The 27,550-nt window shown below is 44.1% G+C and overlaps 1 protein-coding gene across 2 annotated transcripts in view; it reads right to left on the reverse strand.

Annotated features, from left to right (window-relative positions):
• Positions 1-242: 242 nt before the first annotated feature.
• Positions 243-27,550, reverse strand: part of mcf2la (mcf.2 cell line derived transforming sequence-like a) — a 71,540-nt gene continuing 44,232 nt past the window's right edge. Inside the window, exons 5-34 of one of the 2 annotated variants that reach the window (XM_049569962.1) lie at positions 25,904-26,018; positions 22,497-22,587; positions 16,164-16,277; positions 15,649-15,765; positions 15,329-15,478; positions 15,089-15,213; positions 14,870-14,984; positions 14,676-14,795; positions 14,187-14,378; positions 13,910-14,101; positions 13,665-13,818; positions 12,605-12,654; positions 12,433-12,512; positions 12,207-12,273; positions 12,004-12,119; positions 11,837-11,906; positions 11,657-11,749; positions 11,432-11,524; positions 11,232-11,357; positions 10,915-11,136; positions 10,730-10,822; positions 10,568-10,646; positions 10,418-10,487; positions 10,227-10,327; positions 9,900-9,992; positions 8,057-8,131; positions 3,948-4,057; positions 3,750-3,862; positions 3,553-3,656; positions 243-3,125 (exon numbers count right to left, since the gene is read on the reverse strand). In XM_049569962.1, coding sequence (XP_049425919.1) covers positions 3,046-3,125; positions 3,553-3,656; positions 3,750-3,862; positions 3,948-4,057; positions 8,057-8,131; positions 9,900-9,992; positions 10,227-10,327; positions 10,418-10,487; positions 10,568-10,646; positions 10,730-10,822; positions 10,915-11,136; positions 11,232-11,357; positions 11,432-11,524; positions 11,657-11,749; positions 11,837-11,906; positions 12,004-12,119; positions 12,207-12,273; positions 12,433-12,512; positions 12,605-12,654; positions 13,665-13,818; positions 13,910-14,101; positions 14,187-14,378; positions 14,676-14,795; positions 14,870-14,984; positions 15,089-15,213; positions 15,329-15,478; positions 15,649-15,765; positions 16,164-16,277; positions 22,497-22,587; positions 25,904-26,018 — 3,320 coding nt within the window. In that variant the 3' untranslated portion in view covers positions 243-3,045. The remainder of the gene's footprint in view (positions 3,126-3,552; positions 3,657-3,749; positions 3,863-3,947; positions 4,058-8,056; positions 8,132-9,899; positions 9,993-10,226; positions 10,328-10,417; positions 10,488-10,567; positions 10,647-10,729; positions 10,823-10,914; positions 11,137-11,231; positions 11,358-11,431; positions 11,525-11,656; positions 11,750-11,836; positions 11,907-12,003; positions 12,120-12,206; positions 12,274-12,432; positions 12,513-12,604; positions 12,655-13,664; positions 13,819-13,909; positions 14,102-14,186; positions 14,379-14,675; positions 14,796-14,869; positions 14,985-15,088; positions 15,214-15,328; positions 15,479-15,648; positions 15,766-16,163; positions 16,278-22,496; positions 22,588-25,903; positions 26,019-27,550) is intronic. The other variant, XM_049569964.1, reaches the window with a different exon arrangement.

The raw sequence follows: 27,550 nt of genomic DNA on the forward strand, positions 1-27,550 counted from the left end.
AAATCACTGTTTTTCTCAATGGAGTCTGGCTGTGAAGAGAGAGTGTTATAATGGCTTAATTTTCCAGTTGGAAATCACTGTTTGACATGAAGGTAAAGTGGTGAAAATATTCTAAATATAGCACAAACTTAAACTGTGGGATTTTTTTTTTTTGTGAATCAAACAAATGACTTTGTCGCTGGCCCCCATCCACAGCAGTGCATTGCTTTGCTTCCATGTCAGACTCCAGCCTGCTTCTCCAAACTGGGGGTGTGCCCACTGACATCTACTGTATGTAACATATTGTCTGTGGATAAGTATTACACACAACTCCACTTTAAAAAAACCCTGAACTATTCCTTTAACATAACCACAGTGGTGTTTATCAGTGGCGGAGTGAACAACTCATATTCAGTAATAAAACAGGTGGGGCTGGTTTGAGTAGAACAGCATGCTGCATTTTTTCTGTTACAATAACAGAGTCACACATTCAACATTGAAGATGGCAAAAAGGAACAGATTGTTTTACAGTGCACCATGTGGATACAGTAGAAATTCTTGGGGTATAAAAAATAAGTTCACCCTTGAAAAACAAGGTAAGAAGGTGTCATTCAGTGTTAGAAATAGCTTGTGTGTGTCTGTCACAGCAGCTGGTTGTCAGAGGTGTGCTATGCACCCGTATCAACGTCTTCGGCCAGCTAGGGCCAACTTATGTTACTCACCACCCCTGCTGTGTAATTCACACCACTAGTCAGACTTTTGTCAGTATTTTTTTTTTTGCACCTCGTTTTTCAGTTACTCAGCGACATCATGGTAAATAAACAAATACTGTCACGGAGCTGGTGGTGCAAACATGTTAAGGAAGGTCCGGGCCCTGGTTAGCCCTGCGTGCACAGAAGTGACTACTGTCACATGCCTTAGTGGGGCTGGGAGCAGAGGGAGGGGACAAAGCCTGCTTTTGTTGCTGCAGTGCACACCAAAGATAGGTGAGTGCAGCAGACATGGAGCCAAAATTAGATTTATATGCAGAGTATTGAGGGTGGTTGTTTCTAGTTTGGATTTTTTTAAAGTGGTGTATGGGGCACTGAGCCGTACTCAGTGTATTACAATAAGTAGACGTCAGCTGGCATTCCCACAGTTTAGAGAGGCAGGCTGGAGGCTAACACGAAAGCTAAGCAACGTACTGCTGTGGATGGGGGCCAGCAACAAAATGTCTTACACACCTAAAAAGTCCCACCTATGAAAAAAGTCAATATGCTATATTGAGAGTATTTTCACAACTTTACCTTTCTGTCTGACAGCCCCATCTATGCACTCATCAAAGCTACCAGACTCCATTGAGAAAAATGGTAATTTTAGCTCGCTGAACACAGGAGCTGCTGGTCTACTGCCGCCTTGTTTAGTTAGTTAGTTTGTGTTATTGTGTGACTTTTGTGACTCTAAACCAATCTGTTTAAACCCCGAAGTCACACTGTTACACAAACAAACCAACTGATTAAGGCAGTAATAGACCAGCAGCTCCTGTGTTCAGCTATGTTAAATCGCTGTTTTTCTCAATGGAGTCTGGCTGTGAAGAGAGCGATTTAACAGCTTCATTTTCCAGTTGAAAATCACGCTCTGACATTAAGGTAAAGTAGTAAAGGTATTTTCAATATAGCGCACACTTACGCTGATGTTAATTTTCTTTAGGTCGGGCTTTTTTTAGATGGCTAAAATACGTTTTGTTGCCGGCCCCCATCCACAGCAGTACATTGCTTAGCTTCTGTGTCAGACTCCAGCCTGCTTCTCCAAACTGGGGGTGTGCTGACTGACATCTACTGTGTGTAATACACTGCCAATGGATAAGTAACCCATACAACCCCACTTCAAAAAATCTGAACTATCCCTTTAACTTTACTCAGCAGGTAAATGCATGACGTCGCTAAAACGTCCCCAAATGGGAACTTTTCTGACCCAGCTGCTGTCTGCAGCCAAATAGCCACCCTGGGAGCCTGTGACATCAGCTTGTTGGATTTGTTCTGAAGCACAACACGCACAGGAATGCTCACACACAAAGACATGTAGTCAACACAAGCAGGTATGCAGTCACACCTGCCTGCCCACGCAACTCCTTGGGCTTCCTGAGAGGTAAATCCAGAGCAGTTCAGAGGCGAGTTAGACGATTACTCTTGGGGGAAAGAAAGAGGTTCAAAAGTTGTTCCAAGCTGCCGCACTCTGTGTAAGTGATTTGTATGTGTCGCTGGAGAAGTGCATGACATCTGACCACCAGGTCGTGCTGTTGGTGACATTCACCCGGTGATACTTCTTATAAACTGTGAAACTAGGGAATAGGAAGCTCTTATTAACAAGGGAGGAATACAGCATCCTTGAATGAGAAATGAAAACTACTTTGACACCACTGGCCCGCCAGAAACTACAAGGGATTCAACACACTTCACCCAGTATGTCTCCCACATACAAAAACAAGACTTACAGTAACACGCCCTGCACATCTGACCTGCTCACAGATGCTCCACGATGCACCCAAAGCATTTCTTCTTGTTGCAGCCAGCTGCCAGTTTTCACAGTGTACGATTAATGTTTGACACTAAAGCATCATGTGAAATACCGGTCTGATAGTATCTGTACCTGTCCATGTTTCACACAAGAATCTGCCGCTATGCTGCGATGTTATCCACTTGAAGGGGTTTCGTGAGCTGGTGAGAGCTCACGTTTAGTGCAGATATTCTTTAAACGTGTCGCCTTCAATGCTACATATAAGGGATTAAATATAAGACTGGACATGACTGTAAGGTGTGTGTCGAGGAACTATTTTTCCCTGATGCTTTCTGAATTTTCTGCCACTTAAACTTGTACCCACGTTCAAGGTAAAAAGAAGAGCTATTGTCCGTTTGCGTGAGCCTCACAGGTGGCTGTAAATACACTGGTAACATTCGCAGATACAGTGATGGTTTCGATTTTTGGTTCGATCCGACAAACTGTGACGTTGATGGTCCGTGACGAAACACTTTGCTTCTGTCCTCCTGGAGGTTTTTGTAATTCCACACAGAAATCAGTGCTCGCAGGTCAGGGTTTGATGTCGGAGAAGCTGGTGTAGGTCTCGCTGCAGCTGGAGGAAGTGCTGAGGTTCCCGGAGACGCTGCCATCTGCAGGACAAACACACAAACAAAAACAGTGCTGGCTTTATTTGTTCCAGGTTGAACACAGATGGCGAGGTCCTCATACAGCCCAACTTCAAAGATCCGATCTCCTTTAAGTCAGTTGTTTTCTTAACTTGACGTACTCTTGAAATGTTTAATGTGACTGAAAGTTTTTTAGGCTTGGTCAGCATTGTCAACAACTCGTAACTGCACCCTCTCTGCAGCACCAAACAGGAAGCAGCAAAGCAGGTAGACAGTAAACACGGAGGGGACTCTGGGGAGGTGCAAGAGCGTGAACGTGAGAAGTGTCAGCTCTCACGTTGTGGAGGGAACAAGAGTTTGATTCAGCTACAAAAATCCAAGATGTGGGCTCAAGAGGACGAACACATTAGCAGTCGTCAACAGACCCTGTATGGTATCTATGGAAACATACCTGAGCTGCTGAGTGACTGGGACGACTTGGACTCTGAGATGAGGCTGAGGAGGTTTGCGGCGGCCACCCAGCCCTCCTTACTGCTGCGGAGGTTCTTCACAAACCTACAGAGGGTTAAACAAACAGTGACTCCACCCGACAACAAATTTAAGGATTCATTCAGCCCTGTGAAATCAGGAATCGACTAAGATATTTACCACTGCCCCTCCTCTCCTTCTCTGATCAGCTGGACCATGTCTCCACTCTTGACAGACAGCTCCTGAGGTCCCGCCTTCTCGCAGTCTGCCACCACTGTGTACTTCCCTGGAGCCTGACGGGTCAAAGGTCACCAAAGACAGTCTATTAGAGGTAGCAAAAGATGGAGAATCATATACTGTGAACAGGTTCAGGCTCACCAGCTTCCTTCCTACATCATCCTCGGGGTCAGAGTTCATGGGGTCCTCGCCGCTGGAGTACCCATCGTTCTCTTCGGAGGCGTCCACCGAGAGAGACGCCTTGTTCCAGCCTGTGAGTGGGTGGTGGCGCAGAGAGGACAGAAGGGTAAACGGTTAGGACATTTTAGAGGCAAAGACGGGATATGTGATAATGAGAAATGGGAGGTGACTTGAGGAATCTGTTTCACACACGCTCCTGCTCCACGTGGCATCAAAATGTGTCCTAGGTCACTAATTTGAGAGTGTTTTCTGTCAATATTAAAGGACGGACACAACACATGTTCGTGAATGTGAATTTCGCCAGGAGCACCTGAATGCCACTTGGAGAGAGAGTCCCAGTTACACAGGGGCAAAACACACAAACAAAGAGATCTCTGTCAAAACATGTTTATCTGACAAATCAATACATACACACACACACACACACACACACACACAACCAAAGGTCAAACCTCCAAAATCCCAGAGAGGATCGATGACAGCGGCAGACAGACCCCGGTAAAACATGAACCAATGTAAATCAAGGATTCACGATCAAAGGACGCAGAGATCTGAATCACCTGGATTTATTTCAAGGCTGCTCTGACTGCGCTGAATTCTTATTATTGTCCACGTTACTCCACCACTAACCCAAAGCACCCAATAGTAGAAGAAGAGAGAGCGATTGATTTGATGAAGAGTAGGTATCTTACAAAAATCAGTGTCATGTAGCCTTGCACTGAGACTTCAAATTCCTTATTTACAAGTTAAAATGGACAATAACGCTCAATACAAGGCTACATGACAGGCGGATTGATTTTTCGCTACACGTTACCTCTGGTCAAATCAACCACGACCACCACAAACCACAGCACATCTACGCCCACAGCGGCTGATCCTCACAGCGGCGCTGTACCTTGCCGCTTGCTCTGTAACAGACTAGAGGTGCTCATCCATTTGACTCTGCTCAGAGTGACATGGGGAGCCGGCTCTAGACGGAGGAGAGACAGCCAGCAGGTCAATGAGACAGCCAACTAGTCCCGCAGTCTCCCCGTTGACATGGTTAGTGAAGAAGTCAAACACTTTCTCAGTCATTCATCCATTGACTTTTGTTGAGTGTTCCCCGGTGAAAATGGACACAGCATCTTGAGAAGATCGATCCCACTCTCATTTCTGTACAGTGCATGGCTGGAGCCAACAGCCAGTTAGCTTAGCTTAGCATAAAGACTGGAAACAGGAGGAAACTGCTAGCCTGGCTCTGAAAAAATGTGACAAAATCTGCCTGGCCTTCTGCGCCGAAATCAAAGCTAGGAGGTGGCAGAAAAACGGAGCCAATGGAAAAGTGTGCAAAACTGCAGTTCCCCTAATGGCCACTTGAGGCTGGCTCCAAAACGAGTCAATCCTCATAGACTCCCGTGTTAAAATGCCAAACTTTACAATAGAAATTCAGCATGGTTTTAAGCTGTTTTTTTTTTTTTTTTTTTACTACAGCTAACTGTAGCTGTAAATGCAGTGTGCTAACTCAGCTAGCACCTAACATTTGGGCTCATCTCCGCCCCTCTCAATTATGATCACTTCTGCCCCCCAAAAAACAAGATGGCGATGGCTAACATGGTGAATTTCAAGGCTTTAAGTGGAGTCCACAAACCAATGGATGACATCACGTTAGCCAGGTCTACGGTCTTCCCCTGTTTCCAGTCTTTATGCTAATATAAGCTAATTTTATAGATAGACAGAACAATAGATAGATAGATAGATAAAACGATAGAACGATAGAACGATAGATAGATAGATAGATAGATAGATAGATACACAGATAGATAGATAGAATGATAGATAGATAGATAAACAGACAGACAGAACGATAGACAGATGATAGATGGATAGATGGATAGATAGATAGATAGAACGATAGAACAATAGACAGACAGACAGAATGATAGAACGATAGAACGATAGATAGATAGATAGATAGATAGATAGATAGATAGATAGATAGAACAATAGACAAACAGACAGAATGATAGAACGATAGAACGATAGAACGATAGATAGATAGATAGATAGATAGATAGATAGATAGATAGACAAACAGACAGAATGATAGAACGATAGAACGATAGATAGATAGATAGATAGATAGATAGATAGATAGATAGATAGATAGATAGATAGATAGATAGATAGATAGGAAGGACGATAGAACAATCGATAGAACGACAGAACGATAGAACGATAGAACGATAGATAGATAGATAGATAGATAGATAGACAGACAGACAGACAGACAGAACGATAGAACGATAGACAGATGGATAGATGGATAGATGGATAGATGGATAGATAGATAGATAGATAGATAGAACAATAGAACAATAGACAAACAGACAGAATGATAGAACGATAGAACGATAGATAGATAGATAGATAGATAGATAGATAGATAGATAGATAGATAGATAGATAGATAGATAGATAGATAGAACAATAGAACAATAGACAAACAGACAGAATGATAGAACGATAGATAGATAGATAGATAGATAGATAGATAGATAGATAGATAGATAGATAGATAGATAGATAGATAGATAGAACAATAGACAAACAGACAGAATGATAGAACGATAGAACGATAGAACGATAGATAGATAGATAGATAGATAGATAGATAGACAAACAGACAGAATGATAGAACGATAGATAGATAGATAGATAGATAGATAGATAGATAGATAGATAGATAGATAGAACAATAGACAAACAGACAGAATGATAGATAGATAGATAGATAGATAGATAGATAGATAGATAGGAAGGACGATAGAACAATCGATAGAACGACAGAACGATAGAACGATAGATAGATAGATAGATAGATAGATAGATAGACAGACAGACAGACAGACAGAACGATAGAACGATAGACAGATGGATAGATGGATAGATGGATAGATGGATAGATAGATAGGACGATAGAACGATCGATAGAACGATAGATAGATAGATAGATAGACAGACAGACAGACAGAACAATAGAACGATAGACAGATGGATAGATAGATAGATAGATAGATAGATAGATAGATAGATAGATAGATAGATAGATAGATAGAACAATAAACAAACAGACAGAATGATAGAACGATAGATAGATAGAACGATAGATAGATAGATAGATAGATAGAGCGATAGAACGATAGATAGATAGATAGATAGATAAATAGATAGATAGATAGAATAATAGACAGACAGACAGAACGATAGATAGATAGATAGATAGATAGATAGATAGATAGATAGATAGATAGATAGATAGATAGATAGATAGAACAGACAGACAGACAGAACGATAGAACGATAGATAGATAGACAGATAGGACGATAGAACAATCGATAGAACGACAGAACGATAGATAGATAGATAGATAGATAGATAGATAGATAGATAGACAGACAGACACACAGAACGATAGAACGATAGACAGATGGATAGATGGATAGATGGATAGATAGATAGATAGATAGGACGATAGACAGACAGACAGACAGAATGATAGAACAATAGATAGATAGATAGATAGATAGATAGATAGATAGATAGAACGATAGAACGATAGACAGACAGACAGAACAATAGAACGATAGAACGATAGATAGATAGATAGATAGATAGATAGATAGATAGATAGAGCGAGCGAGCGAGCGAGCGAGCGAGTATTTTGGAAAATAGAGCGAACAAAATCTATCATGATAAAAATACAGCTGGGTTAAGGAATTTTTAAACCCTTTATATCACTGATTTGAAACCTTCCAGGACCTGCAAATAGTCTGTGTGAACACAACACATTCCTCTCTCCACACATGCACAACACTGTCATGGCAAATGGAGGGTGACAGTACGAAGAACAGTGTCTACGGATGGATCAAGGTTTACATCATGTCGAGGTACGTCCTTCTATTTGAGACACAGGTGAAGTCTACATGATGGAAACACACAACACTGGAGTATGCTTTAGTGGTAAGACATGGGACCATGAACGATGGCATCTAGGATTAGATGGGCCCGATGTTACGGGATGACATTATACCTTTGAACCCAAAGGGTGTGGGGTCACTCTTGACCAAGTGGCGTTTGGAGCTGTGTTCGGGGCTCAGGGCCGAGCCTGGCCACACAGGCAGAAACAGTGAAGGGAGGGAAGAAGAAGAAGAAGAAGAAGAAGAAGAAGAAGAAGAAGAGAAAGGTAAGAAGGAGAACGGCCTCAGAGATTTAACACTTTCATTAGATGCTTCCCCAGAATGTTATGCTTCCTCTGGGGTTTATGTGCAGGAAATATAATATCTCCAACCACTGTTACGCTGATGACACCCAACTGTACCTCCCGCTTATTTTATCCCTCTGTAAAGCCCTTTGGCCAGTGTTTGATGTTTTTAAATATCTAAACCAGTGAGACGCTTGTACATATTGTAACAAATGTAACCTGCAGTCTACGATCAGCATCAGCCAAAAAACTACATTTCCTGTTTACAATGTCCGATCCTAAATCAGGGCTTCCCAATACTTTCCTTCAGGGACCCCTTTTCCATCATTGATTAAACTGACAGCCCCTAATTAAGGAGCGTATTTCATGCATTTTTCATATAATATTCAATGTATAACAATAACAGCACAGGACAACTGATAAACTGTGCAATCAACCCAAACAGTGAGTGCAATACCTGCAGGAAGTTTCTGTAAAATGAGCGATTTGGATGAAATGTTGAGCAGATTCCTGTGAACATTACATCAGAGGAATTTCTATTTGCCTCTCTGTCTGTGTTATGTATTTCGTTTAAAGTTTTAACAATCAAACAGACTTAACAGGCTTCTTTTATGACAAATTCAGTGTTTCCTTCTCCCTTCTTCTCTTGTCGTATGAGCTCTTTGGTTGATTTAACGGTGTATTTTTCTGATGCAGGGTGAGGCTCTTAGGAAGAGAGTAATCTAAACATTAAAAATTATGAATTTCATTTAGTTTTCTTCACAAAAAAAATAGTGAAATTTTGAGACACAGGCCTACTGTATATTTTTATGAAAAGTTTTCTTTCACCCCTTAAAAAGACGAAGGACCTTCAAAGCTTCAGTGGCCCCTTGCTGGGGTCAGGACCCCTAGGTTTGGAACCACTGCCCTATCTAACTTTTTTTTTTTTTTTAACTTTTTACTTTTTTTTAATTATTATTTTTTGCTTTTTGTCTTTATTTGATAGGACAGTTGTTTAGAGTCAAAGAGAGGGACTGACATGCAGAATAGGGCTGCGGGTTCAAACCTACAGCTGCTGCGGCAAGCAGAGATGGGAGTAAGTCACACATGTGCAAGTCATAAGCAAGTCCTAAGTCGTAACTTTTAAGTCTCAAGCAAGTCCCAAGTCACTGTGGTGAAAATCAAGTCAAGTTGAGTCCTTGCTGTAAGTCTCACACACTTTTACTTAAGTAACATTTAAACGCAGGAATTTAACTTGTAACAGAATATTTTTACAGGCTAGTTTTAGTAAAAAATTAAAAAACTTCCTCTTCTGCTGCTGCTGCGAGCTGATGTATACATGTTAACTTCTGCAATCAGTGCAAAGATCTGGTGAATCTAATGCAGAGGAAACTACAGCAGTCTCAATGCTACACCTTCACCACCAGGGGGCAGTGTGTCTGCAGCATAACAGCAACATGTGGACCAATTACACTGCATCAGGCTGTGATTGAGGTCCAACGGGGGGCAATGACAGACCTTTCATTAAAAGGCTGACCTGGCTGTATGGAAAACACTGTCCATTCCTATCTTAGCGCCTCCTGAATTAAACTTTTCATCAATTAAAAAAGAATGCAATAGTCACATATAGTCTGACTAATGGCACTAAACTGGTCTAAGCTTCGTGTGCCTGTTTTAGGTCTGCTAACGTTACCTTTCGGACTCTTGAGATTGCTGAAGCCCTGCAAAGTAAAACGCTTTTTAGCCACTGAAGACCTGTCAGTGGTCGGACTGGTCACTGGTTCATCTGGAAACAATGGTATGAAATGGAAAGCAGGGGGAAAGGAAAAAGAGAGTGTTGTAGTAACGGAGGAATAAATACAACCCCAAAAAACAGAAAAGAAAATAGAGACCGAAAGAGGAACCATGAGGATGAAGGTGACGAAGAGAAGAAGATCAGTGAGTTTACACTGCAGCTTTCAGCCATAGTTGACCAACAATGAACTCATTGTATGTCAGTGCACGAGGATGCAAAACTCACCCTTATGTTTGGGTGAAGACGAGGAGTCGGACACTGAGCTCGTCTCCGCCTTCCTCTCCTCTTGCTTCTTCTGGTTTTTCTGGCCGCTGCTACGAAAGGGACTGGGTAAGAGACGAAAACACAGCGATAAATAAAAGGCATCGTATCTGTGGGTGTGCCTTGACATACAGTTTATAAGGCAAGACACCAACCTTAGGGAGATGGAGGTGTTGCTGGTGGGACTCGGGGAGACGGAGTCGGAGCTCTTCTGCTGACTGGCATCTGAAACATGAACCGCAGTTGAAAGCAGAAGGTTGTGCGAAAGACAAAAACGAGCACATGCAGCTGTGTTGGTACGATACCTCTGCAGGCTTTGAGCTGTTGGGTCAGAACTTTACGGATCTCGTTCAGCCACGCTGTTTTAATCTCTGGCGTCGGAGCCTGGATGAGACAAACAATGACAGTGACATTAGCAGTGATGGAGGTGCTTCATCGATCAAAGCAGTGACGCCGAGTGATCGTACCTGGACGATAAAAACTTCATCTCTGGAGTTGCACCAGATCTCAAACTTCTTGTTGTCTCCTTTGGCGCTCTCTGTGATGCCCACCGCACTCATCTGAGAGGTCAAAGACAGAACACAGTCAGCCCTGATCTCTCGCTGCTACCTACCCAGAGGACAAATATTAACTCTGACCGATGTGAGCTTACACTGAGCGAGTGTTTGAAGCTGTAGGACGGCGCTTTCTCATAGCCCTCGCCGTTCTCCTCTCTCTTCTTACAGAAGAGCAGCGCCTTCTCGTGCAGGAACAGGTGTCTCTGCATGGGCTTGAACCGAGCCAGGTCCTTGACCTTGGCGTGACCTTTTTTATGCTCCGTCCACACACTAAAGGAGCCCTGCATCAGCAGGCGACCCAGCTCTGACAGGTTACCCTGAGAAAAGACGGAAGCAATTATGGTCCACTCTCGACAAGCCAATCAGCCAATCAGCTAAACGACATCTCTTGGAGTCAAATTATTTCTCTGACCTCGTATCCTGTGATGGCGATGAGGTGCATGGAGTCGTTAACAGCTTTCAGGATCCCCAGGATGGAGGAGAGTGCTTCCTGTAGGTCGTCGCAGCCATCACAGCCTTTGCTGTACTTCAACAACTCCTGCAAACGCACAACAAAAAGTTAGTTTGATATAACCGCACATGGAGTGTGTACAGTACATGGACACAGCTCACCTTGAGCAGTAGCTGGTACTTGGTGATTCTCTGGACAGGTTTAAGGAGGTAGGAGTCCAAACCAAGTTTATGTTCCAGCTTCTTCTGGCACTCCTGGTTCACAACACATAACAGGGTGTTTCACACACTTCGATTGAATTCTTTTCAACACCTCATTTTTAAGCAAATTTGAGAAGGAATTTTCCGACAAAAGGTGTCACTACGGTATGAGGAGAGAGGTGAGACCTGGAAGAAGGCACAGTCGGAGCACTGTCTCCACAAGCTCTCAGAGCGAGGTTTGTTCTGGCAGTATGCCTCGTAGATCTGTAGGTCCTTCATCTGCGGACGCAAATGAAAGTATGTGAATTCAGCTTTTTGAGATTAACATTTGTTATTGGCTTCAGAGAGCAGGAAGTGAGCACTTACCCTCTCTAAAAAGCAGCGGCCCACTAGCTCTGGGCAGTCAGTGTATGCTTCCAGTTCCTTTAGAAATGTCCTGGAGACAAACGACATGACATTTAAGAGTTTAATTAGATGTGTATGGTAAATATGCCGCTAATTAGCTTAGCTTAGCATAGCATAAAGACGCATACCTCTTGTGAAACTCGTAGATTTCCGACATGTTGCCAAACAAGACGACCTTCTTGCTCAGCAGGGTGCTGGGGATGAGGTGAGCCATGGCAGGGTTGTCCATCTCAGCTGCGTAGCCCTGAGTTTAATATTACATACAGTACGTTACATCAACAGAGCTGCTGATACAGAGAGCAGATGAATGTGTGACATGGCAAACACTCACCTCCAGCACACACAGTAGCTCCTCCACATACGCTCTCTCCGTCTCCAGCAGTTCATTCATCACGTGGCTGCAACACAAAAACACACAATACAAGTTTCAGTCGTGGTAACTGTGTATCTCTTAAACATTATACGTTGAGAGAGCTTTCAGTTAGTTGATACAGACAGAGACAAGTGAGCTCAGTATCACTGTCCATTGGCTCTGAGGATGACATTTGACCCCTTACCGCCGAAGCACTGCCAGGTTTTCTTCTTCCTCTGAGAGAGAAGCATGTCTGGTGCCACCGTTATGAAGGGGAGACTCCACCTGGAAACACACACATTCATATACAGTATTTGCTTTGACATATCTTTTAATAACCTCTAAGAAAAACTCTTAGACAGTTGATCAGTGGTTACCTTTTTGATGGCATTATCTGCGGAGTATCTTCTCTCTTTTCTCTGTTGATCTGAACGACAGAGACAAAACATGTTTTTATCACCAACCAGGTGAGATGAGCTCTGATTTAAAATCAAGCCTCGCTAAAACTGCTGCTCTCTTTCATTAAAGGGGCAAAATCCAGAGTGTGTGAATTGCCTGCACGCAGTCCTCAACATAAAGGTGATCAGTGTTGATGAAAACTATGGCGAAAACTTTTCGTCAACGACCTTTTTGCATGGCAAAAATGAGGCGATGATGAGCTAAAAATAGACCTTGATAATAATAATAAGTCGAAATCTATGTTTCAGTTTCGTTGACGAGACAAGATGTGACGAAAATGTTCATGGTGGACTATCGGACACTGAAAGAACGGATGAACGACAGGCTAGTAAACTCCAGTAAATAGTCTGCACCAGGATGTTTTGCTAGCCAGCAAAGGCACTCACATCGGAGCAGCGTTAGCCTTTGGTGCGAGTTGTGAGCTCTAATTCGGCAGTAAAGAAACCGCCGTGTGTGTCTGACTGTAAATGTTAGAGCTGTTGAATGGATCTGTGGAGTTTGGTAGTTGCAGTGGTGGCTGTTAGCAGTTAGCGCTGCTCGTTAGCTGCTGAATGGCTGTCAACTAAAGTGTTTTGAGTTTTCGTCGACTAAAACTAGACAAAAAAACTATGAACGTTAAACATAACTAAAATGTGATTAAAACTAATTTATCTTTATCTTTTATCTCAAGAAGAAGACTAAATCTAAAATGGCTGCTAAAATTAAGACAGGAGACGACTGAGCCAGCAGCTAGCAAGCGACGCTAACCCCATAAACAGTGCTAAACAACAGTGCTGACAGAGTATGCAGCATTAATCGGGGGGAACTGGGTGAGCACATGCAAAGTAGCGGTGATGAGCTAACCAGAGGAATACACACACTGACAACCACAGAAACCACAGCTCAGGACGCCACGTATATAGCCATTACTTGGCTATATCTTTACATAGACAACAGTGGTTTGCTGCTGTGTTACTGCTCTGAATATCACAGCCTTACTGGGAGAGGACAGTGGTGACTTCACTTCAGGCCTCGGTGCCACTGGCTGGACTGGTCTGGTCTGTTTAGCAGCGAGTTTCTTCAGGCTGACACGTCTCTTCTCAAACATCTCCTGGACAGAACTTTGCTTCTGGAAAACTTTCTCTATCTGGTCCTGATGACACGCAAACACACAGTTATTGCAGTGAGATAACTAAAAGGTGAACGAAACATGATGCCATCTGTTAAATCCACTTCTTGCTGACCCTGAGTTGAGGAGTTAGCACCGCCTCATACTGGCAGCAGATGGCGCTGCGGTCGGCGAGGGTGTGCAGCGGCGCCGTGTCCAGGTATCGCTCCAGTTCTTGCAGCGCTGCTTCGGCTCCGTCCTGAGACTGACAGCGGTCCACTGGCTGGCTGGCCAACAGGAAGATGCCCTCCTCACACCACCGTGACGCCTGGAAGGAAAAGTGTCTTACTCTTCTTTTTCTACCCCTCCCATTTCTTTACATTATACACATACAATCTGAGCGCCACCCATACCTTCTCCAGAGCGTGGTGGAGCTCCATGGCCCTGAACAGTAGGCCCTTCTTGCTCCGCAGCGTGGAGTTGATCTCCTCACACACTGCTCTCAGCTCGCTGCATTTCGGCCTGATGGAGTCCTCGGCGTAGTGGGAGTTCTCTATCAGCCTGTCACCTTCACCAGCCAGGGACATGGCACGGTCTAGTGCGTCCTGTTGAGACACAGTGATGAGATTTGTGCTTAATATACTCAAGGATACACCAAGAACAGTGGCTTGTCAGTTTACAGCAGTGGACATGCCAATCAATCAACCACTGACTGTAAAACGACCTCCCATTGTCCTCTCCTGGCTTATGTTTGCCTAATGTATCATTGGTCCATCTACTTCCACTCGTTCCCAGCGAGTGGGGGGGATGAACAGAGCATCACATTGATTATATCATTAGCCACATGGCTTCAAGGATGCATCAAAGGTCAAAGTGTTTTCTGTTCCACGTGTGTGTCTTACACAGGCTTTGTCCTCGTGGCCGCTGAGCTCTCGGAGAACGTGCTCAGCATGGGCGGGGCTTATGCTGACCTCTGAGAAACCAGACAAGCGCTCGGATGTCACGTCAAGCTGGGCGCGCACCTACGAACACACGCATTGTTAATGCTGCGTCACGAGTACAGGTTTAAAACTACTTTTCCTGGAATGCAACTCACTTCACGGAAGTGCTTTTCAAAATGGCGGAGCTGTAAACACTGCTCCAGCTTGGTGCGGTGACGCTCCCAGAAGTCGTCGAACGCTGTCTCTGTTTCGTCCAGCTGACCAAGGAGTCTGAAGAAGAGGAGGGCAAAAAAAGGGAGGAGGAGAGAGGATTAATGAATGCGAGCAGGAGCAACTTCCTCATCTTGCTATGTCTCCATCATCTTCTCGTCTACCTCTGTACAGTAGCTAAGTTTTCCACTTCATCGTAGGTCATGCTGTACTCAGGGTCTGTCTGTAGAGGCTCATTGATGCACTCCAACAGACGTCCCCCTTGAGACAGCGCCACCTGCAGGTCCTCCTGAAAATTGAGCAAATAATTTTGATCAACATTAAAGATCTTGGTGCAACAGAGAGCAGGAGACAGATTAAAACACATGACTGGTAACCACGCGTGGAAAAGACAGGAATCTGACCTTCATTCTCTCCTTCTTCAGAGTGTGTGTGTGCAGCAGGCTGGTGGTGGCCTCGGCATCGTTGGGTAGTTCTGTCTCTGCAAGCTCAGTGCCAAACGCCTGCAGGGTCTGAGCCGTGGTCTTCACCATGAGGGCGAACGCCTCGATTGCCTGTAGAGGAGACATTCGGGTCGAACATGAAAAGTCAAACCGGAAAAAGTCTGCAATTCTTTTGTATGGATACTATCCCATGTGCAAAAAAAAAAAAAAATCTTTAAAGTGTGAGAAAATGCACTTCAAAAGACAGGAACAAAGAAAAGTTTGTGCGTGTGTGTACATACAGTGCGGTGTGAGATCCAGCTGTCATGGCAGTATTCCTGCGAGCCTCCCAACTCCGTGGTCAGTTGTCCGGGGTCGATGTAGGCGTGGAGCTCAGTCACCGAACTCAGCATCACCACCTGATAAAACAAACACAATCAGCTAATTATATGAAGCTTTATTTTGGCTCCGAAATTAAATATCGGCATTGGCCCAAAATGAACATTTCTGCCATTATAACAGAGACAGTGATGACAAAGATGATGCTTTCATTATGTGACTTCAATATCTGGATGTGACAAGTCTCAGGACTGTCTCAAGGAGAGCATCATCTAAGCCTGCGGAGCATGCAGATGGGTGAATTAATGAATCATTAATGAGGAACATTCTGTGAAATGTGAACGTAGCAGAGATCAGAGCGGAGCTGCAGAGCTGCTCTCCGACTCCCAATTAAGAGACATTTTGTGCACATTTAAGAAGCAAAATAACTTATCTGATTATTTCAGAAGTTTAGCCAAACGATATGTACATGTCATACCTTCATTTTGAACTCATCCTTGTTGTACTTGAAGAGGAAGTCTGACAGAGTCCGCTGGAGCAAAGTAGTGGGACGCAGCACCAGAACCAAGTGTAAGTTCCCTGGAAATGAACCCTGGGAGAGAAGAAAGAGAGGATATAAAAGCTTTTAGTAATCTGCTGGTATGTGCATGTTACAGTTTTAGGGGAATGCAGGTGTGGAAACAGTTTGCAGGGGTAAGATAGGTGACATGGATCAATTTGGACAACACGGACAGATGCCCCAGTTGGTTAACACAACTGTCTGTCCCTCTGCTACAATCCTGAACCACTAACGGGTTTGTCTGAGATTTAATATCCACCAATTCTCCTACAAATCTTCACAGTTGCTCCCTCGTTGCACCTCCTGTCAAGAAACCTCCGACTACACGGCAAATTAATCCTGTGGCTTTGGGACTAACCGCAGTTTCTGTCTCTGCACCTCCACGCTAACAGGTTAAAAGCGTAGAATTGCCTTCACACACAGACACTGGCCCAAGAGGCCACTCAGCTGAAAGGCTATATTGCTTATGGCTTCGTCTAAAAACCCTGGGTGAATTACTCCACCCTGTTAGGCATCATAAATCGATGTGGGGTGACATGTTTGCACACTTCTCTACACACGCACACACAGGGCCAGAGGCACGCTGAGGGATGTTGTAGAAAACACAAAAATATTACACTGTATAATCTGGAAATGTTTTGTTTTACGAGGTTTATTGCATCCTTTAACCATTTAGAGGGGTTGTATTTCAAATGTGAGGAGGCATGGTAACAAAATGGTGCCACCCATCGCCTGCATCCGACATCATCGCTAAAGAGCTGATACTCATGGAGAACATCCCGTAACAACAGGCGCGAGCGCTTTAATAGAATCGGTTAAAAAAAAGCCTGTGCGTGGTTTTAATTTAGTCTGCGAGGAGACCTGTGCTCACACACACACACACACACACACACACACACACACACAGAGCGGCACACATACATCATAGTCATGAAATGCCTGAACTGCGTTACCATGGAAACGGTCTCCTTGGCAAAACGCATGGGGAGAGATGGAGAGTGCATGACGGAATGCAGGCGAGAGTGATGATACAGACAGGCAGTGTGTGTGTGTGTGTGTGTGTCTGTGTGTGTGCGAGGGGCAAATTAAGGGAGAGAGATGTCTTTTTAAAAAGTGTGGATGGTGCTGCACCTCCACTCATTTATTTTTGGCACACACACACACACACACACACACACACACACTCCGCCTGCTGTGATGTTGATGAAAGACAGCCAGGTTGGAAAAATTCAGCGCTCGTTCTACATCTTCTCCAATTTCCTCCCAAACTGACGGCACAGTTTCAATAACACCAAATCACACGTGCAGATAAAAACTACAGGAAAGAACGAGAATAAATAAGCCAAGCAAATTATTCTCCTCCCAACAACACAGGACGCATATATCCGTAGTTGGAATCCATTAAATTCAATAAACCCTGAGAGGTCTTGCTTTAATTTGTACCTCCGCATTAACATGATAATACACAATCTGCTCGGTGCATCCCCCTGACAGATGAACACACACATGCTAATGCGCTACCCCTGGACACACTCTTGGACATTAAAGGGATGCACACGCGCGCACTCCTCGCAGATAAAAAGCGCACATAAATAAATGATTAGGATTAGAATATCATTTTCTGTTGACCGGGCTGATTTATATTCTTCTGGGGAGGAAACCCACTCCAGTGTTGTCGTCTAATGACGTCCACATTGTCCTCGTGGGAGTTACAGCTCCACCATATTAAACCTCCTCCATTCACATGCTCAGAGTGTCCAAATTATGACAAAGACATCGACGTAGGCTGCTGTGCTCTTCGGCTTTTTTAGCCGGGTAGCAACAAATTCAGGCGTCCTCTTTGCACCAGCTGATAGAGCTGTCTGCGTCGTAGCCCTGCAGCAATGTTCCTGTATGCTTCAGTGAGTGCATATTTATTAGGCTAAATCACAAAGATGGGCTGCAACAGTGACGAAGGTGCAGAAGCATGGATTCGCCCTGTTTGCCCTCATTGAAGTCTGGGATTTGGACGGGAGATCAACAGGAAGAGTGTGGACGACTGGATGGAGGTCGGGTGTTGAAGCATCCGGAGAAGATTCAGAAACTTTGACTAATAAAGACGATGATGATGAAGCGAGCAGACAGGTGATGGACAAATGTCTGGCACAAGAAAATATGAAGATGCAGCAGATACGACAGGCAGAGCTGATGGTGAGAGGTGAGAAGACAAGCTGGACATCCACTGGTACCAACCATGTTAAGCTATCATGTCGGAAAGGGAGCCAAATGCCATTTAATTACATGATTATCAACGAGAGGTCAAAGCTCATCTTCCATCCCTGTGCATGAGTCTAAACGCTGCTGGTCAGCCAGCCAACATGCCAGCCTGTAAGCATCTGTGCACACACGCTAATCACTTCTCTTTCCGGCAGGGGAACCGGCAAATGGCAGCAGGCGACCTTGAACGGCCTTGATGAGCAGAGAGCCTCGCGGGAAGATGGAAGACCTTCATTCTCCAGTAAGACGGCGTGTCATTGGTTGGCGGACGAAGCAGGCGTTGCCCGGGCCGAGACGGACGTCCACCACAGGGGACTGAGGAGGAGACGCTGCTCTCGCCACCTGCTCCTCATGCCTGCAGGTTGCGCTATAATGCTGCCTGTGCAATCGTGGACATCTCGGGATACAATGCTCTCTACATGAAACCTGCAGGACTTAAAGCTGACACACCTGCTGTATCTTTCTGAACGGGTCTCATATAAAAGGATCTTTGAGAAGACGACATAAGGACCTCATTTTGCTGAGAATAGTCTAGATCATGAGAGGCTTCTGTTATTAGTGCTGTCAACGAGATTATCAGCCTCTACACAGCTAGCAGCTCATTGGTAGATGATGCTTTACAGCACGAGACAGGAAGCTGTAGAAACAGTGACATCAACCATTTTCTTTGTTTACAGTTGTCACGCTATGATTTCATTTTCCAACGATAAACATTCGGACAAATATAGCCAACGATAAGAATACAGTGCTCCCACTTGGTGCACTTTTTAAAGTGATGTGTGGGAGGGATGTGGAAGACGACTCCAAGGAGCAAAGAGACAAAAGCAGAACAAAGTGGAGAAGTAATGGAGGGAGACAGAGCGAGGTGATCAGCAGGACAATAGGAGATCCTGCAGAGAAGCTTGTGCTGCCGTGCTGATACACTCCCACCTGCCTCTCGACATCACAGGGTCAAAGACTGGGTATGGAGGAATGTGAGACTCATTGCCCTAGTGTCGTTGTCATCAGTGAGAGCTTTAGAGAGTTTTATATTGATTAAACAATATAACATGGTAGTTAAAGTGGAACTCTGGTATTTTTTAATCTGGATCCTATTTTCCCTGGATTTGAGTATTGAGAGAGAGTTTACTGAAACAGGCTCCGATGTAACCACAGGTGCAGCGTGCCAATTTAAGCTCGCTACACGTGTTTGTTTTTGCAACCTGGTCTCACTCTAAAGTCGTCGAAATCAAGCGCTTGGTCGGTGACTTCCAGCGTCAGACACCGGTGAAAAAAGTCGTCTTTTCACGTCGGCATGATGCACAGCCGGTCACCATTATTGTTTAACACCACCTGCTGGCATCAGGGGGAAATGCGGCAGGACAACAACAAAAGTAAAGGCAGCGGAAGTCTGATAAGGCAGGAGGAAGGGGCGGTGGATGGGTCCAATAACCACCGACTTTAACCTGGATTGCAAAGCCAAATCTTTTTTTCTAAACCCAACCACATGCTTTCGTTGCCTAAACCCAACCATCTGCCTGTGTTGGCAAAACTTAACCATGTGCGTTTGTTTTTGAAGGAAAATCATGTCAATTCGCAGTGCTGTACCAGCGTAGTGCTTTTATTTTGAAAGAAACTGTATGCAAACCATCCATTTTCTGTGAAAACGGAGGTGTATTTTGAAAATAGACAATGCATGTAACAAGCTGAACATGACATCCCAGAACGTCAACAACCAATGCACCCAGGGTACCTTGCACATCGTATCTTGACATGGAGAGTCTATGACCAAACGTCGATATGTGAGGAGGTCGGAGTGAGAATGTGGTTTTTGCTGCTAACAGGCTCAGATTGTTGTTATGAGTGTCTTACAACATTAAGCAAGGGACTGGAAATGGAGAGTTTTTCCGCGCCTTTCCCTTGTTCCTGTCTGTTTTGTGCAAACGAAAAGTCTTGTCTGGAATTTCGCGCAAGGAGGAAACACAAGAGAATTGGAGAGAGTGTATCTTACTTCTCTTTGAAAGGTTTTCAGTGTCATGTCTGAATGTTTAGCTGATTTCGACAATGTGGAAAAGTCCGTTTTCTCCCTGCAGCAAGTCAACTCTTGCAAGATTTCAGAACAGGACTTCTCTTTAGTGAGACTTGGACACGAAACAGACTGGAAAAGGTGAAAGATACCGAAAAACGTCAGTCAGTGCGTTTACATGACATTAGAGAAAATGGATTTGTTGTGTTAGTCCAACTAAAACCAGACTTTTAAAATACATGTTAACATGTTACTTCGACTGATATCGTACTAAATCAAATTTCAAAGTTGGACTAACAGACCCAGATAATGTGACTGGGAGTCGACTTACTCCTGCATGTATACAGCCAATCAGACCCAAACTGGCCTAGGCGTTTTGAGCATGCGCCACAGTTTCGAAGTCAAATAGCATTAAATGCTAACAGAAGAGGAATCCACCAACAACATGGCGAAACCTACATCCAGCGTGCATCTCATCGGTACAAAAAGTAAAGGGTCCAGCGTGTACGCAATGTAGGCTACAGAGCTGTAAAGTTGTCCACCATGGTACCAGTTAGCTGCTAGCTAACCGTAGCTAACTTGTTTATAACTTGGCATATCTATCGTAGAGGAGTCAGACATACTTCGCTCAATAAATCGATTCCCCTCTGGTGCTGGTATACTGGGACAAGGACAGTAGTCAGACTAGCAGCTTCCCTTTGTTTTCAGTCTTAATGCTAAGCTAAGCTAACGTGCTGCTGGCTCCTGGTTCATATTGAAAGGAGAGTCATTGATGGAAGCTAAAAATAACTTCTGATAAAAGGACTTCGGTTTCGTGTTTAAGGAACATTTATACTCGCCAGCTGTTTCCATGCATCTCAATTTGTGTTTCACTCTTACACCTGCAGTAACACTGATTATAACAGAGAAGCTGATTGGCTCTCTGCTATCAGTGCAACACACAGTCCATCAACGTCCCCTTCAAGGACACAGGCTGGGCCAGTGGACTGGGATAAGATAACTTACCATTATGACTGTGAGGGGGGCAGATGTTTGTGTGTACAGGTTAAACTGACTTGGCGGAGTCTTTATGAGGCAAGCAGCTTCATTATGACTGATTGTCACAGTGGGGACGGTTTCTTACAAAGACCATGGGAAGACCATGCGGCTGGATTGTAATCAGTGTCCAATTAGCATACATTAGCATATATCTGCATATACTGAACATGCTAAACGGTGTTATACAGGACGGGCATCTTAACAACAGATGTGTAGGGTGCGGTGGAGCTCAGATAGAGCCGTTTCCTTTTCTACTGTTTTCATTTTTCATGTTAAAGGACCTCTGAGAGCAGCGATCAGTGACTTTGATTCTCAAGTCTGTGTGATGTCAATCCTCTGCCTCTCTCTGCTTCTTCATTTCTCTGTTCCTGACTATCTTTCTTCTCATCATCCCTCACTCTCACTCTTCATCATCTCAGAGAGGAGTGAAAGTTTCACATCGTCCAAGAAGTAGGCTAGTAGGCCAGTGGCACAGTTACAAAATCGGTTCGCACAGCTTAGACGTTCTGTGTCTTCGAGGACGATATCTCAACACATACACATGCGTGAGAATTATGTTCACACGCTGTGAGGATCCACCGCCCACTCCAGCACAACACGCTATTTTTATCTCCGCTTCTGCTTTGTTTCATCCAGAGAGAGCAAAACACAGTCGAATAACTGTCACTACATGTCCTTATATACAGCTAATGAATCAAAAACACATGATGCACAGTTTGGACGGGCGAGAAAACACACACCAAACACCAAACCATCCATTACAAACAAAATTATACACACACACACAGCTGACACCAGCAACTACACCCACAGACCCATGCTCAAACAGCACCAAGAGAGTGATGCTCACAGTCCAAAACAGCCATTTGTAGTCGTCAGAGGTACATCATCAGCAAATGATGCACACAAACAAACTGATCCAGTCTCACACACACAAGTACACAGGGGCTTACTGCGATGCGGAGCAGGGTAGCCCTGACAGCGGCCCATCGGTCCAGTCGTCTGTCAATGACCAGGATGAATCCCACTCCTGATGCTGCAACGCTGCGGGAGAGAAGCACACGCCGTTATCACCTAGAGATATATCACTATCAATTATTATGATATTACTGCACTGCATTTCCCAGAGTTCATAGAGTTCAGAGTTCAGCTTCAAGTCACTGCCTGGTGAGAGCTAAAGCAAGCTGCTAGCTGTAACTATAACTGACTCATAATAATGTGTATAAGATTTATATAACACTGACACATTAAAGGGAGAGTTCAGATTTTTTTTTGAAGTGGGGCTGTATGGGGTGCTTATCCATTAGATAGTATATTATATATAACAGATGCCAGTTGGGACATCCCCAGTTTGGAGAGGCAGGCTGGAGTCTGACATGGAAGCTAAGCAATGTACTGCTGTGGATGGGGTCCGGCAACAAAATATGTTTTAAGTACTATTCGGACGGGATTAGATTTACATAGGGATGTGGACTAATGTCAGTTTAGCACAGGATGTCTGTAATATAAATGTCCGATTCACACGGGACAAGAAATCTCCGTAATTCTACCACAGATGGGAGCGGTAACTCGGTTTGCGCGTTGGCGTCACCTCCCTGTCAGCATGTGTGTGCTACGTTGCTTCCTGTAAGCATCAGCTGAAGGATAATAATAATAATTAATGATTAGCCCAGTGTGAAATATTGCCCATGATCGGGATTGTGTGTGCACAACGATTAGCAATATGGATTTATATTAGGCCTACCTAACACAACCAGAAGTCTCTGAAAGTGCTTTCTTCTCGACCTGTTTGATTGGTCTCCCACGTAGGGCTATGTGATCATTAGAAGAGTGTCCACTATCAGGACTGAATGCTTCTTCAAGTGCCTCCATCATCGAAAAAACGAACGGAAAAATGGTCGTAAACAGGACGTGACAAAATTTTTACATACATTTTTACAGAGGATCACATTCGCACAGGATTAATACTACCCGAGGTATTTTCTCTGGACTGTTTTACAGAAGGTAAAAGTCGGCATAATTTTTACTGACATTATCCGTAATAATTACAGACATGACACATTCGGACGGGACTAAAATCCCTGGTAATAATTACTTTACCCCACGTCTCGTCCGAATAGGGCTTTAGCCACCTAAAACAATCATTATCAGTTTAAGAGTACGCTATACTTAGAGTATTTTCACTGCTTTACCTCGCTGTCAGACTGTGATTTACAACGGCAAAATGAAGCTGTTTTAACGCTCTCTTCACAGCCAGACTCCATTGAGAAAAACAGTGATTTAACATAGCTGAGAACAGGAGCTGCTGGTGTACTGCTGCCTCAGTCTGTTATTTTGTTTGTGTTTTTTTTTTTTGACTTCAGCGTTTAAAAGGGTTTGTTCGGACCCGCCAAAGTCGCACAATAACACAAACTAACTAACCGATTGTAGCAGCTGTAGACCAGCAGCTCCTGTGCTGAGCAATCTTAAATCACTGTTTTTCTCAATGGAGTCTGGCTGTGAAGAGAGTGATATAACGGCTTCATTTCCCCATTGTAAATCAGTGTCTGACAGTGAGGTAAATAAGTGAAAATACTCTCAATATAGTGAACTCTTAAACTGATATTGATTTTTTTTAGGTGGGACTTTTTTTAGGTGGCTAAATTACGTTTTGTTGCTGGCCCCCATCCACAGCAATACATTGCGTAGCTTCCGTGTTGGACTCCAGCCTGCTTCTCCAAACTGGGGATGACATCTACTATATGTAACACACTGACTATGGATAAGCACCTCATACAACCCGACTTCATAAAATCCAAACTATCCCTTTAAATGGTCTTTTTTTGGGGCTCCAAATATTTTGGGGGTGTTACAAAGCAACACTACGAAAGCAACAACTGTCTGTAGTAATCATCTGTCATCAGTGGTGATTATGAGCGACCCTTGTGATTACCATGGCAACCTTGGCTCTGCATTGATGTGTGTGTGTGTGTGTGTGTGTGTGAAAATCTTGCCATTCATTCCACAGGCAGCACCATATGTAGCAACCTCATTAAGCTAACGTGTGTGTGTGTGGATGCAGTAATTCTTGCAAAGGTCCCGCTGGAGAAATTGACATGCACCCTGACAACTGAACACAAAACGGATTAAGACACAACACACACACATACACACACACACACTGTGGGGCCAATGTAGGATACTGCTGAGTCGGCCCATCTGGGCGTCATTATTAGCCAATTTTCATCCTGACACACACACACACACATTGAGGAAATGTACACACTGCACTACCAAATGAACGCTGCGGCATCGAATCCTCAATCCATCTTCACTGGGAAAAATATTCCAACCACATGAATGAAGCCGGCTGAAAATCTGGGGGAAATCTTTGCTATTCCACACACAAAAAAATCCTTAATATGCCATTGTTATAATTCAGCAATAATCCAGTCCTCCTCAACGTCTCCTCGCCCTGTTGTCACTGTTCAATTCCTGCATCCACAATCATCTGTTTGCAGCCCACGGATGGAAAGAGGTGACCGCTCACATCCTTGCAGAGCATCTCCCTCCTCCTCTCCCTTCTCCCTCCGCTCCTCCACCACCTGCCTGCAGCCAACAGCCAATTAAATCCAAGCCCTGCGTCTTGCTGTTCCCCCACAGCCAATCGGAGCCAAGAGTGCACCCGATTGGCAGCTGGGTGCAAAGAGCTGGTGGGGAGAAAGGGAGGGGACTCAGAGGGGGCTAGTGGGATATGAAAGGTGATGAGCCACAAGAAAAAAAGAAAAGGCCGCCATGACACACACACATGAACACACACAAGTACATCTATATACACACACACACACATGCATCTCCATCCTTTCTCCTCCCCTTAATTATGTGTGTGTATGCATGAGTATGTGTGTGTGAGGGGAGTGCAGCGCTCAGCAGAAAAGCAAAGGTGAAGGAGACGGAGGGGAGGTGAGAGGGAGGAGACAATAAAGGAGGAGAGAGAGAAGAAAAGAAGTGTGTATGATGCAAAACTAATTATGTTACATTTAACCTCAAGAACATGTGAAACCAGGCTTATTGAGGTAGTTTATTTTGAAAAATTCTGTCCATATCTGGAATAAATTAATTTGCTATTCAGTGGGAGGTCTGCAGAATATAAAATATCTGAAATATCTTTCCCTGCAACCTTTCATTCTCCCTTGAATCTATTTCTTTATGTCTTTTGTGGCGCTCTCCTTGTGGCAGGCCTTTGGTGTTGTGCTGACATCCGGTGGCCACACGTGGTATTGCACCCCCACAAATTGGCCACATCCCTTTCACAGTTTGTCGTCAAACCAAATGAAGCTGCCGAGAGTGTGTCCCTTTGTGTGTTTGTGTGTGTGCTAACCTGGGGATGCTGCTGAGGTAGCCAAGGACATTTTGGATCTCCTCCTCCTCCAGCTCGCTGAAATCGGGGAACTCTGGGAAGACGATGATGGGGCTGCCGTTCATCCCGCGGCCCCCTGGAGACACACAGGTCAGGGAGACAGACACGGGAGGCTCTGTGACATCTGAGCAGTGTTTTGGCACGTTGGGGATCTTATATTGACTTGTTCTATGTGACAGCTGGAGCTCTGGAGCAGAGAGACATACTTCACCCTCTGAGACCCACATAGACACATTTTTGTCTTTATGTTTTTGGGAGAGGTGGGATCATTTTGGGGGCGATAGCAGGTCAACAGTATATGCCACATCGAGTGGTATATATCACCTAAAAGCTGGCAATCGGAAGGTTCATTTGAGATGCAGCTTAGCCCTGTGTGTCAAGAGTTTCTAGTCATAAATCTGGAATAAACTTTACTTTTGGTTAGGCGCTTCTAAAGGTTTAGAGTGTATAGGGGCTTAGAACGTCATGGTCAAAATGCGCAACAGCCATTCCCATGATCATCTACGTCTCTATGAGTTGATACAATTTGGTCCAGGGTTTTGGAAAGACCTTGAAGGACACCACAAAATAAAATTCACGCTGTTTTTAGGAATCAAAAACCGTAAGAATTACATTTTTTGGCGACTGGATGGCGAACACTTTTGTTTTGAAAATTGCTGAAAGCCCCTTATTATTAATACACCTATGAAAGCCATCCATCCTCTGAATGCACGTCTCTGTGGTCTCTACTTCATGTTTGTACAGTTTCATGTGGCTGTGATTATTCTCGAGGTCACTACAGGTCGTTTAACACACTGATGTCCGTTTCAAAAAACAGTCTCACTACAATGAAATGGCTTCTGTGGGGGCTAGTATCATCAAACATGTATTACACTGGGTTCATTGAAACCACAAGAGTCTCAGCTTTCCTGTCAGACCTGATTTATGTAATTCAAAGACTGTTTAGGGAGCCCAGCCTGCAGGAATATTCAAATACTAGTTTCATACGGGACCAGTATCAGCCCTCAACTAACAGAAACAATATAATCTACTTACAAAACTAACAAAAATAAAATTAAAATATACAAGACGGTCAAATTTGTCGACACAACGATGTCTACGTGACCGTAAGTCAACTGCCTTCATAAAGTGTTTGTACTGAAACACCCTCATATCATCATAATGAAACTAACACTGTGAGCTAATGGAAACTTAACTAGAATTAAACATTGTGAACTAACTGACACTGAACACATTTTCCACTCATGTCCGTACAAAAGGACAAAAACTAAAAGGACAGTAAATCAAATCAAAAGGGCCACACACACACACACACACACACACACACACACACACACACACAGGGCCTTCTCTTTCGTCGATGGGTCGAGTTGCAGAGCAGATCATTGGGGTAATGAATTATTCACATGCCGTCACTCGACAGGCATTATTGTCATGGTAACCCAACCCTGGGCCCTAAGTGTGTGTTTCTGTGTGTATCAGTGTGCATGTTCTTTTTTTTATGATTCAATGTGAGTGGTTGTTTGTGTAAAACTTAAATAAAATGTCAAACTTTGCAAGACAAGTTGACTTTGGAGGAACTTCTTCAAGTACAGAATTTGCTGTTTG

Source organism: Epinephelus fuscoguttatus, linkage group LG24 (assembly GCF_011397635.1).
Source record: "Epinephelus fuscoguttatus linkage group LG24, E.fuscoguttatus.final_Chr_v1".
Classification (NCBI taxonomy): Eukaryota; Metazoa; Chordata; class Actinopteri; order Perciformes; family Serranidae; genus Epinephelus; species Epinephelus fuscoguttatus.